Here is a 13,538-nt window from a genome sequence, read left to right as displayed (position 1 = left end):
CCATGCTTTCAGATGAGAAATCCAGATTTGTGTATGCACTCCCCAGATTTTTTTAAATGCTGGACTCTCACAGGGCTCGTGGGTGGCTCAGTTGGTTAAGCGTCTGACTTCAGCTCAGGACACAATCTTGCGATTCATGAGTTCAAGCCCCACATCAGGCTCTGTGCTGACAGCTTGGAGCCTGGAGCCTGCTTAAGATTCTGTGCCTCCCTCTCTCTCCAGCCTTCCCCCGCGTTCTCTCTCTCTCTAAAAAATAAATAAACATTAAAAAAAAATAAAATAAATTGGGGTGCCTGGGTGGCTCAGTCGGGTGAGCGTCCGACTTTGGCTCAGGTCATAATCTCGCGGTCCGTGAGTTCGAGCCCTGCGTCGGGCTCTGGGCTGACAGCTCAGAGCCTGGAGCCTGCTTCGGATTCTGTGTCTCCCTCTCTCTCTACCCCTCCCCTGCTCATGCTCTCTCTCTCTCTCTGTGTCAAAAATAAATACACATTAAAAAAATTTTTTTAATAAATAAAATAAAACAAAATAAAATAAAATATGCTGGCCTCTCATGTTTTACATTTTTAATGATTTATGCAGGCTAAACAAGATCTGTGAATGGGTTTAACTTCCAGTGTGTACCCTGTGATAGAAATTTATGAAGTCTGACCTGCTGAAAATGCAAGCCTTCAGAGTAGTTGCTGCTGGAGTTGTCCATGTGCTCCCATGAATGCCAGCTGACAGCTTCCAACTACAGCTATGTCTGAGGGCTTTCTTGAAGCCTGGGGCCCACTGGTGTAAAGCCCCCTTGGCCATGGAGAAGGGCTGGTGGAAACTTTAAGGCCCTAACAGCCCAGGGGAGAGCTGCCTTCAGTCACTGACAGTTGAGAATTGGTGGGTAAATCCCACAGCTCCCAGGCCCCTCAACTGGGACAATTCTGAGGTGTGCTCTGCGCTATCTCCCAGAATTCCTCAGTGGTACGGAGCTTCAGATGCCCAGAGTGTAAAGTGGCATCTACTCTGGTATTCAGATAATTCAATATTCACAATACGGTGCCGAAACTGCTGCCCTCTTGCATAATGATGCCATGCTATAGGAACAAATGTTCGTCTAAAAATAGAATCCATTATGTATACCAGCAGAGTCGTTAGTTTCTTAGCATAGCAACTAGTTCTGCCCCATAAAACTTTTCATGGAGGCATTCTCTTCAAACAGGTGCAGTTGGCCGTGCCGCAATTCAATTTCCAGACTGCGGAGCCTACGTCAGCGGTGGTGGGGGCGGGGGGGCGGTTTTGCACGCACCAAAGAGAAATCTCATGCGAAATCATTCTCATCCCAAACCATGTTCCTCATAGAAGACAGAACTGAAAGCCAAAAATTCTATTGGGAGACACATGAATTTTACCACTCTCAAATGTATTATGTAGGGGTGATTAAATCACAAGCTTCCTGTCACACCTGCATAGGATCTGGTTCTCTGGTTTCCCTGGTGGGCTTATGTGTCAATAAAGGAAGAGCCCTCCAAATTAATAAGAAATGACACGATGTTATAATTTAACAAGATGATATCTGTTTTTGTATCGGTAATACAAATTTAAGTTATAAAATGACATAATTACATAAAATAATTTTTACAACCACATTTGCTTATTCAAGAGGGCAGAGAATTTAATTAAATATTGAATTCCAACAGCCACTTGGTCTAACAGAGGATCTAGAAAAACAAAAACATAAAGGTTAATAAACAGGGCTTCATTGCTGAGGACAGATTTGGTAAGGATAAGACAAATAGCTCATACCTGGAACATTCAGAGAATGTAAAATGAAATGAATTTTAATCAACTGAATAAAAAAAAATATCTATTTTGATTCAATCTTGGATACTGAGATTCTAAAAAATGCTAGTAATTTCCTGGCTTCCTAAGTACAGTATAGGGAATATTGTTCAATCATAGACAAATAATTCAAAATCTTGTAGGGCCTCTGGGTGCTCAGCTGAATATTACTTCTGACAAAAATTAGGCCATGGACAGGAAAGGTAGAATGAACGCAGCCTCTCAGGAAGTTTACTGACTTAATTTGTGATGTCAGCTTGCTTTCTATCAGTGTTCACCTTGGCTGCACATTAGAATCAGATGACCACACCCCAGAGCAATTAAATCAGAGTCTCTGGGGAGGGGCCCAGGAACCAGCATTTTTGAAGCTCTCTGCATGATTTCAATGTGCAGTCCAAGTTGAGAGTCACTTCATACAGGCTGCCTCTTGTCACGAATGTAAGAGGCCTACTGAGGTTTCTTTTTAAGCACATTTTCCCAGAAAAATTAACCTTATACATTAAACAGATTCTTTAAAAAGCCAAGACATACAGCCCAACTACCTGGGTTCTAATCCTGCCTCTGCTAGTAACCAACTGCATGACCAGGGGTCATCATTGAAACTTTGTGTGTGCATGTCAAGGTCAATACCTATAAATGGGGCTAATAATAGCACTATCCTCAGAGGCTTTTGGAAAAGATTAAATGAGTGCATTTGCATGCATGTGCGTGTGTGTGTGTGTGTGTGTGTGTGTGTGTGTTAGCACAGTGGCATGTGGAAGACATTCCTTATGTGTTTGCTGTTATTGGTGATGATGGTAGCCATGATAATAACAACAAGAATTCAAAGGTGTGTGCAAATTGAATTAGTTCATATTTTAAAAAATGTATTTATACAGAGAACAAACTGAGGGTGTATGGGGATATGGGGGAGAAGGGAAAATGGGTGATGGGCATTGAGGAGGGAACTTGGGATGAGCACTGGGTGTTCCATGTAAATGATGAACCATGGGAATCTACCCCAAAAACCAAGAGCACACTTTACACACTGTATGTTAGCCAATTTGACAATAAATTATATTTAAAAATTAATTAATTAATTAATTAAAATTTTAAAAATGTATTTATAATATTTTAACACTAACTTTGTAATAAATTGATTGTTCAATGTTGGTTTGTGTTTTCGTCTTTTTAAATAAGTTAAATAAAATAAACGATGATAAAATGGGAAATAACTAATCATATTCTTTAGTCTATTTTAAGTGCTTAAGTGATTCAAACTACCCATCTAAATTTATTTTACCAAAAGGGAGAGAGAAAAAAATTGTCTTTCTGATTAAATATCGAAAAGGCTTGATGAGGACCCCATCTATAGGATCAAACCAACTTGGATTGACAAGCAAATAAACCAGAAAACAACCAAAAACGCTCATTCTATCTAAAACACCCATGAAGCGCCTGGGTGGCTCAGTCGGTTGAAGAGCCGACTTCAGCTCAGGTCATGATCTCGCAGTCTGTGAGCTCGAGCCCTGCATCAGGCTCTGTGCTGACCACTCAGAGCCTGGAGTCTGCTTCCGATTCTGTGTCTCCCTCTCATTCTGCCCTTCCCCTGCCTGCTTGCTCTCTGTCTGTGTCTCTCTCTCAAAAACAATAAACATTAAAAAAAATTTTTTTTAATAAAAATGAAACGAAAATGCTGGTAATTCAAGCAAAGGAGCAAGACAAGGATCTGGGAATTCTATCCATAACAAAAGCAAATGGGGTTTTTTATATAACACAAAATAAAATTATGAACAATGTACCAAATGTATTTCCTCCACCCAATCCTCCAATCCAGTGTCTCAAACTAATTTTGGTATCATACAATACAAATATCCCATTTTATAATAGCTTCATAGCATGGAAAGCATCCAATTTAATTTTTCCTTACAAGACTGGGAAGAGCTAAATATAAGCAACTCATAAAACTGAGGCAAAATTTTTAATTAAATTATATTAAGAGTAAAGTGTTTTGAATTAAGGCCAGAGTGTTTCATATTTCTAAACTCCGATCACAGTGTAGTCAAAAGAGCATCGCTGTCGTTATTGGTATGATGAAGTGGAGTGAAGGTGACTTGAAAATCATGTCAATGCACTTACACCCAACAAATAATCCCAAAGAAACTGCAATGATGCTGTTTCATAACCAGCCTGATTTTAAAAGACATCTTGAAGAGGTTACATTTCAGTTAGAAATCTTACTGAAAATCCATGAATCACAACCTCCAAGAAGAATTTGTGAAAGATTCCATCATAATAACATTTCTTCTTACGTTGCATCTACATAGCCTAGGCAATCATAGTATTTGGTTATTCTACACTAGCTGGAGTTACTGAGGAAAAACCTTTGGGCTCAAGGCAGTAGCAAGAAGGTAGTGTTGAGAATACATGGAGCTTAATCTGAAAGTGGATTTGATGAGGGAAGATTCGTTCCTCAGCAATCAGACAGACCAATGAGTAAATTACACTTGAAAACACTACAAGTTTAATCTCTAAGGATCTGATCAGTATGGAGGAGGAGAAGCTGCTTGATGTCAATATAGCTGTGATAATCCAAAAGTGATTTATATTAGGAAAAAAGACACAGACAGCCATGGTGGAGTCCAATTCTTCTTGTGAATAATACCTTTTTCTCTTATCCAAGACTTTAAATCATCTTAAAGCTTATTCCATGAGATGCTTTAGATTCCCGCGGGCCCGAGAAACTTTCATCTATGATGGAGTATTTATTAGTGAATTATCCTCAGAGGAAAATTATTCTAAACAATAAATCCCTTCTTTTGCCTTCCATGGCTCTGTTCCCAAAACATTATGAAATACATAAATAAACATCTTGTGTGCCCAAACAGACCTAAGCTTCAGTGCTTCAGATCAAAAGACCACAGCTGAGTCTAAACAGAAAACAAGTCACTAACACCTTGAAGACGAAAAAAATATATATTTAAAAATATACATAAATAGATGGTCAACTGGCTTTTGAAACAGCACATTTATGGTCCTTAACAATTAGTTAGAGACTAATTGCTTAGTCAGAGACTAGTTGTTTATTATATACCAATAATAAAAAGCCACCACAAATGACCTTGAGGGTGTTATGCTAAGTGAAATAAGCCATGGAAAGACAAATACTGCATGGTATCATTTATACACAGTACCTTAAAAAAAAAAAAGTCAAACTCTAAACTCCTAAAAACACTACAAAAGTGGATGCCGGGGCTGGGCGTGGTGGGGCGCGGAATAGGAAGAGGTTGGTGAAAGGGTACAAGCTTTCAGCTAGAAGATCAATAAGGTCTCAGGATATAACATAAAACATGTGACTATAGTTGAAGACGCTGTAGTATATAACTGAAACTTGCCAAGAGAGTAGAACTTAAACATTTTCACACAAACAGAAAATAAAATAAATCTGTGAGGTGATGGATGTGTTAATTAACTCCATGGGGGTTCTTTTCACAATGTCTACAGATACCAAATCCCCAAGATGTACACTTCAAATATCTTACAATTTTATTTGTCAGTAAATTATTGACTAATAACTCTACCTCAATAAAGCCGAAATATTTAAAACTAAAATGAAATTTTAAAAATTAAATTAAAAAAAAGACCCCACAAAGGATCTAAAGTTTACAACATGCTAGGCCTTGTGTTAGGCACTTCACATACCAAGTTTAACAACAGTCCTAAGGAAGTTATACCTCATCTTACAGCTGAAGAAATCGAGGCTTAGCTTGAGAAGAAATTCACCTGAGGTCACTCTTAATACAAGGTAAAGCAAGAGCTCGAACCCACATCTATCTGACTTTACGGATGATTTTCTTAACTGGCTTCCAGCCTCCCAAATTAGGGTTGTTTTAAGAAAACTGCTTGGCTTAAAACAAAAGTATTCTTCTAATAGTTTCAGTGCCTCTTATGAAGAAATCTTTTTAATGCCCTTAATTAGGGGGCATCTATATTAAGATATCAAGCATTAAGCATCTATATTAAGCAGTTCCTAGAGACGGATTCTAGTAAAATTAGCTTATTTTAGAGGTGGTTCCAGGACAAATCAGAAATGAGGAATTGAGAGAGGAAGGGAAGGAAGGCCATAAATGATGTATTTGCATGCCAGTTACTGCTGTGGATGGTGGCTTAATCCCACCAAAGAATTCTGGGGAAAAAAACATAAAGCTTGCACCTTTGCCTTATCCCACCCAAGAGCTGAAGGAACCGTGGTATTTGTCTATCAAACTCCTTTGCTTGGGGTTGTTGTTAATTCTCAGGAACTTCCAAGCAGCATCATGGGTAACAAAGTGAGCACTAGTGATCAGAAAAAGCAAAAGAATACAAGCGCTGGCCCCTAGGGTCCAATATGTGGCTTCTGGAGTCATAAGGATGTGGGTATAGACTTCATGCCACATCTACTCTATGAATCTCTTCAATAATGGGAATCGAATTCAGAAAAGTGAAGGAAAAGATTCAGTCCCTAGATGCTGCTGGTTAGTCAGTTGGCGATGACTGGTGTACTGCTCCAGGCCAAAGAATGTTGCCAGCCCTCAGAAAGCAATCCTCACATGCATCGTGCTGTTTTCTAAGGTAATTTCAGTTATTGTTTCAGGCTTAGGGGAAAATTACCAAATAAAAATGAATGGAACTCATCTTTTTTAATTTATAACCACATCATTATGCTCAATAGACTGCTGAGTATCCTACCTCATTTACCATACACGAGAAAGGTCAACATTGATGCTTCTGGAACACACTAGAGAAGTATGTCCCAAAGAAGAAGCACCATTGCTAAATGATTAATGAAACAAGTGGTGCCTGGGGATCTTTTGTGGAAGCCAGACTAAGTTTTTAATAGGATATTCCTAGAGGTCTATGGTTCATCATTTATAATATTTGTGAACTCTGGACTCTCATGCTGAAAAAAATGTCATTGAGGCTTGTGTAAATATTTAATTTCTGAACTTTGCTTTTGAACTCTCTATAGCAATTTAAGATTACCGTAAGAGAATGCAGTCTATACTTGCCATTAAAAGAAACTTAATTATTGCTCTGTACAAGGATTCCAAATGGCGTCTCATGCAAAATCACAGATCAGAAGAAAATGGGAGATGGAACAGATGGTAGAGCCAATCGCTCCTGTCTCAGGTCCCTCAAAATGACTCAACACGCAGATGTTAATTTACATCTATGAACTAGGGTCATGGGTAAACAAACAGGGTTGCACTTATTAAATAAGAAAGTACGAAAGGCAGAAGATAAATGTTACAAAAATGAAGTGGGAAATAACATCTCAGAAGCCCACAGGCATTAAAACATAGGAACAGATCTATGGGCCATCTAACCAGGTGGTGGAGGTGTCCATCAGTAGCAGGAGCACAATGGGAACATCATCTCAGGTCAACCTGACACCTCAGCTCCCTCCTCCTGCAGCCTCCACACCCTGAACTACAAAAATCCCACAGAAGAAAGGGTGCCATCATAGCTGGCACCAACCAGAAAGAACAGGGAACCACCAACACGTAAGGCACCCATTGAAGGAAATTAAATTTAGGGGCGCCCAAGTGGCTCAGTCTGTTAAGCATCTGACTTCAGCTCAGATCATGATCCCACGGTTTGTGAGTTTGAGCCCCGTGTTGAGCTCTGTGCTGACAGCTCAGAGCCTGGAGCCTGCTTTGATTCTGTGTCTCCCTTTCTCTCTGCCCCTCCCCTCTTCACGCTCTCTCCCTCTCTCTCTCTCTCAAAAATAAATATTTTTAAAAAATAAAGAAATTAAATTTAGAGCCCCACCTCACACTAGTCCTCAAAACACATGACATGACTACTATGGTCTGAAAGTTTGCGTCCTCCCCACCCCCTCCCCCAAATCTATACTTGGAACACCTACTGTCCAAAGACAAGATTAGGAGGTGAGGTCTTTTGGAGGTGCTTAAGTCTTGAGAGCACAGTCCTTGTGGATGTGATTAGTGTATAAAAGAGGCTCCAGAGACCTCCCCAGCCCCTTCCTCTCATGCGGATACAAAGAAAAGGCTCCAACCCGGAAGAGGGCTCTAACCTTGGACTCCAACCTCCAGAACTGTAAGAAATAAATATCTGTTGTTCATAAGATACCAAGTCTACGGTATTTTGTTATAGCAGCTTGAAGAGACTAAGATCGGCAACTTAAATTAATAATAATGATGGCCATAACGATGAGGAATAAGAAAGTCCTTAAGTAAAGCAAAAAGAAAAAAAAAAGGAATGAAATGTGAACACATCAAAATTGAAAATGGGAAAGTCATCTTTTGCCATGCGTAAGTTAGAAATTAAGAAATTCAAAGACAAACCACAAACAGGAAGAAAGTATTTGCAACATCTTTAACAGCTAAAGATTACCATCTAGAGTACATAGAGCACCCTCAACAAGGAATATAAGCAAGGGACACAAGATTCATGTAAGAGAAAACAGGAACAGTCCATAAAGGCATAAAAATAGACACATCTTACCATCAAGGCAGACACTGGCAAATCAAAACAGAGATAAAACAGCTGCATCAATACATGCAAATATACATAAATGCAAAAATAAAAGTTTCTTAATAATGTTGGTGAGGCCTGAAGAAACAGTTCCTCTCACACACCACTGATAGGGCTATAAAATGATGCAACTATTAACTAAAATTTAGGATATGTATAGCCTTCAATCAGCAATTGTAGTTCTGAAAATTTACCTCAGGGAACCCCTGACCCATCTACCCAGAGAGGGCTATGCAGGCTGACTATTACCCTGTATTACAGGATTGTTCCCTGTAGGCCCAAATTAGAAACAAACACCCATAGTCCGCCAGTGAGAAATTATTATTAAATAAAATTTGGTAATCCATTCCATGGGATATGACAGAGAAATTTAAAAGTAAGAGGTAGATCTACATGTACTTACATGAAAAGTTCTCTAAGACAAACTAATAAAGTAAAACACAAGTTGGTGAAACAGTAAAAACGATATGATGGTATTTAGGATACAAACAGATATAAACAAAACAAAATGAACTATTTCCATAGATATGCATGTAAAATTCCTTCAGAGGAGACAGGGAACGCTACCATGGAACTGTTACCAGTGGTTGACCCTGGAGGGTACACTAAGATTGGGTCAAAGAAGGAGGGGCTAAGGGCATTTATACTACTTTATTCTCTTCTGCAAAGAACACATTTGTGTGTTATTCACAAAATTAAAAATAAATAAAATCTGTAACAACAAAAAAGAGAAAGTAGTAGGAGTCCTACATTTAAAATGTGTCTTTTTCCTCCTATTCCTTTTTGATGTAATGTAATTATGTGCTCCTCTCCTCTCTCCCTCCAAGCTCCTGCTTTAGGGATACAAGGAGGAGTCTGCTGGGCTGGACTTCTTGGATCTGAACTAGTAGTAACTAGTTTTATTTTTACACCAACCTTGGCACAGAAGCAGGGCATCGAGTTGCAAGGCAAAGGTCTACTTTGTTTCATCTTCTAGCAGAATAGGTTTGTATTAGCTCTTTAACATTGACTTCTTTTTTCTTCTTTAGCTTTTCCTCCAAAATTGTGATGCAGATACTTCCTGTAGTTACATGGTTTTCATGGCTGATACTTCCTGTGTTGGTTCCTTGTCCCAATCTGGCATAGCTCCAAAGAAAAGTCATAGACTAATGCCAGCAACCCCTTACATACTCCAGCCGTGCAGGAGCCCCTCTCACCCACAATTACAGATAAGCTCATCCTCTTGACCTAACAGACACTGACATAAGAAAAACCACCGTGCTTAGAACAGTCTTATTCAGAAACATGCTGTTGCTACTTGCAGTCAACAAGATGTACAGAGCCAACAGTAAAGAAGAAAGTGATTAAAATAAGTCCAGAGCTGGTACGAAGAATGAACATATATCCCTTAAGATCATGGTCATGTTTATCTGCTTCCCCCAACCTCAAATATTTTTTCAATGTTTCACCAAAGCACATGTTTGCTACCTAAAAATCACTTGCTACTAGCTCCAGTTTTTTAATTCTTAAATCTATCATCTGTGCTGTCTGTCTTCTTTGCCACCCGTCATTTCTATGATGAAAAATCAAAGGGGGAGTTAGAGGGAGGGAGCATGTCACTGTCTATGGAGGATGAATTCAGTGGCGCAAAATCAGTGGCTGTGGTCTACAGTAGAATGGATAGTAAGGTACAATGTATAATTTGGGGTGGTATCATGTAGCCGCTATAGGAGAGACGACATGGGTAAGACATTGAGTAAAATGTGAGAATTTTCCTCCAGGGCTATAAAAAGAAAGATCTTGTAACAAGAGCTTCTTTCCCAAGAGCTTCTTAAAGCCACTCAGCTCGCCTCTGAGCAGACCAGGCGTCGTTTTGGCACAGGCTCCGTGGACAAAGGAGAATTTAGGTAGGAAGAAGCCCAAAGGGAGAAGAGAGGTACATTATAATAAATACCAATGCACACTTCCAAACCAATGGAAAACACAGTGTGTAAAATCAATGAATAAACTTACAAGTATTTTTTTTCTCTGAGACATCTCTGTAATATATGTGATAGATTCACATCACTAAGAGTCACTGTTTGAAAAAAATATTTTGAAGAAAGTGGGCCTCTAAGTAATATCATGATTGCACCTCTCAGCCAGGTACCATCAAATGATCCTATGCAAAAACAGTGACTAAAAGCTTGGCTTCCCACCCCTCATTTGAGAGCACCATCTTCTAGCATACATTTCCTCTAATATATCACTTACACCCGTCCATCTCCTAGAAGTGGATGTATCACTCCTTCTGGCTCCAAGACCGGGCGTAAAGCCAGAAGAAAATGACAAACTTGGAAGCAATGAAAGTTTAATTTTTTTTTCTTAAATCCTCTCATCTTTTGTATACTGATATATGATCATTGACTAAAAAATAAACCTCGTAACTCTGATCTATGAAAATGGGATGACTTCGGTATTTAAAAAGTGAAAAATGAAATTTACTATCTTCTTAGGTAGAACTGTAAGATTAATATCCATGAGAGGAAAAGTAATAAAGAGATAAAAGGAATTGCTAACATATTATCTGTTTCAATTGGTCATAAACAGCACTACAAGCAAGAGAAAACGGTTGTGGTAAAAATCTGAAATAAATTTTCCCACATCTGAAAATAGGCATAAGTCAAAATCCTGGGTTCTCAGAACAATAGACATGCATCAAAGAACCTTCGGTCCTAAACCCTTTCTCTTTCTTAAGCAAAGAAATATTTATGATTGGTCTTAGAAGGGAGTTTAACTGAGTTGCCATGAATTATTAAAAAACCCCAAAATACCTTCTGTTGCTTTTATAGAAGCTTGATTTACAAGCTGAAAAATCAAACTGACAGTTAAGTCCCTTGTACAAATACCCAACCTTTAAAAATGCCCTGGGCATTATAAATATATCTTTCATGAATATAGCTGCAACAGTTCTAAAAATAGCTTTTAGGAGGAAAAAAAAATTCTTTCAAGCCATTGTTTTATACATAACAGCAGGAAACCAAACAGAATGTCAAACCCAAAGTGATTAACACACCCAGTAATAAACATGAACATTAAGTAGCAAGTCTTACAAATGAAATAGATTTTTTTGACATTAGCTTAGAGTCTATGGTTTAGCCCTAGATCTATGGCCAGAGATGATTCCAGGGCACCCATATTCAAAAAGTGATTCGAGGGCTACAGGGCTAAAATTCACCTTTTAGATGAGTGTAAACAGGCACGTTCAGGACTGGCCCTGGGAGGGAGGTATTACCATCCAGCACCCTGAGAGTTTCCTCCAGGCTCTACCCTGACCCCAAATATGCCATTTCACACAGCCAGTTCCAGACCACTGCTCACAGGTGAAGTTCAGGTTGCCCCAAAGGCAGAAGGAAAGGCCAACAAATTCCAGTAACTTTGGCAATAGTGACCTAACTCAAGGATGTGAAAAGACTAAGAGCCCTTCACAATGTGGTACCTGGTATTTTATTGGTTTAAATATGTATTTAGCACTCTCAATAAAGCTTACCCAACTCTCCAAATAACAGAGCTTATAGGGTCACAACATTCTGTGTTCTGTGACCTCACAGGTTCAAATCCAGAACCACTGTTTCTTGAAATAATAACTACTTTCTATGAATATTTTTCTGCCCATTAAACCCCAAATAAATCTTGTGATTTGCAGACATTCTATTTAATAATTCAATATGGAATTATCTCAATTGGCTTCATAATAAATGAGATCCTAAACTCATGAAATGGTAGACAGAAAGCTAAATATGAAAAGAAAATCTTGAAACACTGAAGGTATAAGCTAAAGGAATCTTATTCTTAATTTTCTAATGTGAATAAATGATCAAGACCAAATTCCTGTGCCAAGGCCAGGCGAACCCTTAATAAGCAGCAAAGGGGAGAAGGAAGAGAAAAGGAAAGCCAAACTTATAATGTGGGTCACAAGTGATTTTCTCATCATTTTTCTTTATTCTTTATGAGTAGAACTGGAGGGGGGATTTAAGTCACTAATACTGGCTAATTTTCTTCTACAACAAATGTAATTCACATCTCCATGTTCTTGTCCTGAAAAAATGGCAATTGTTCTAGGATTCAGCATATCTAATACTTTGGGCTAGAATCCTTGGAAACTCCTAAGACATTTATTTCTAAGTAGAATCTTTAAATAAATTACAAAGGGTCATTCATGAAATGGATATACTTATGGAGGTAACTTAAATACTTTGCAAATCAGCAACAAACTAGAAAATGTAAGAAAGACATATCTCACTTTTTACCTTATTTTGATCTGTCCAGTAAAAGAAAAATCCCTGAGGGTCAGTCCTCAAAATAATTGGAGTAACAATAGTGGAGTCCTAGAAATATAAGAAAAAACACAAATATCAACATATATCATTGTAGGAAGTCCTACCCAGGAGTTACTTAGCAAGTAATAGTTGTTACGAGTTTCTCAAGGGTCATCAATTATTAGTAAAAGTTTCAAAAAACTAGACATGGCATCCTCACTTCACAGCATTATTAATTACATACCTAAGCTTCTTTACTAATAATTAGAATATCTGTGCATTACTTATAAAAGAAAAGCCCAGGTATGCACATATTTATGAAGACAAATTGACATGTTTTCTATTCAAAGCTCTAATTTTCCAAATAATTTTAATATTAAACATCATTACATATTTTATATGATTAAAATTAATTAAAATCCATGCTTGAAGGTAATATTTTAAATTACATTTGTTCTATAAAATTATTTTTTATTGTACTAAAGAGAGTAAACATATTATTTGGGCATTGCTGTTTCCAAGGTAACAATAAATAAGGCCATGGTCTACATTTTCGGAAAGATATACACAAAATTGTTGCAAATTTAAATTTCACAAGATGAAATAAAACATCATAGACAAATAGTCTTCGGGAGTTTAAAGCATGTACATTATAAAGCAAAAACAGCATGCACTGTAATTATAATATTAAACATTTCTAAAATATGTGTTCTTTTCTTTTGGCAATTTTCAGAAAGGCATACCATCTGCACAAGAAAACACATGTCACTGGATATGGATTTTTATACTGAAATACTTGGTTGGGCCTTTGCAGGAATTACATTTTTTAAAGGAGACATAAATTACCTGTTTATTTCAACTATTTCATACACATTATAACTAAAGTACAGCATATCGTCTATCTGATCAAAGATACTTATAATGAAAATT

The 13,538-nt window shown here is 37.9% G+C and overlaps 1 protein-coding gene across 3 annotated transcripts in view; it reads right to left on the bottom strand.

Annotated features, from left to right (window-relative positions):
- The window catches only part of PLCB1 (phospholipase C beta 1), a 695,548-nt gene that overhangs the window by 665,400 nt on the left and 16,610 nt on the right, over positions 1–13,538 (bottom strand). For all 3 annotated transcript variants that reach the window (XM_027069591.2, XM_027069592.2, XM_027069593.2), the window contains exon 2: positions 12,600–12,677. In XM_027069591.2, coding sequence (XP_026925392.1) covers positions 12,600–12,677 — 78 coding nt within the window. The remainder of the gene's footprint in view (positions 1–12,599; positions 12,678–13,538) is intronic.

This window comes from Acinonyx jubatus, chromosome A3, assembly GCF_027475565.1.
Source record: "Acinonyx jubatus isolate Ajub_Pintada_27869175 chromosome A3, VMU_Ajub_asm_v1.0, whole genome shotgun sequence".
Classification (NCBI taxonomy): Eukaryota; Metazoa; Chordata; class Mammalia; order Carnivora; family Felidae; genus Acinonyx; species Acinonyx jubatus.
The sequence above is the reverse complement of the archived record's forward strand: the minus strand, read 5'-3'. Positions and strand labels throughout refer to the sequence as shown.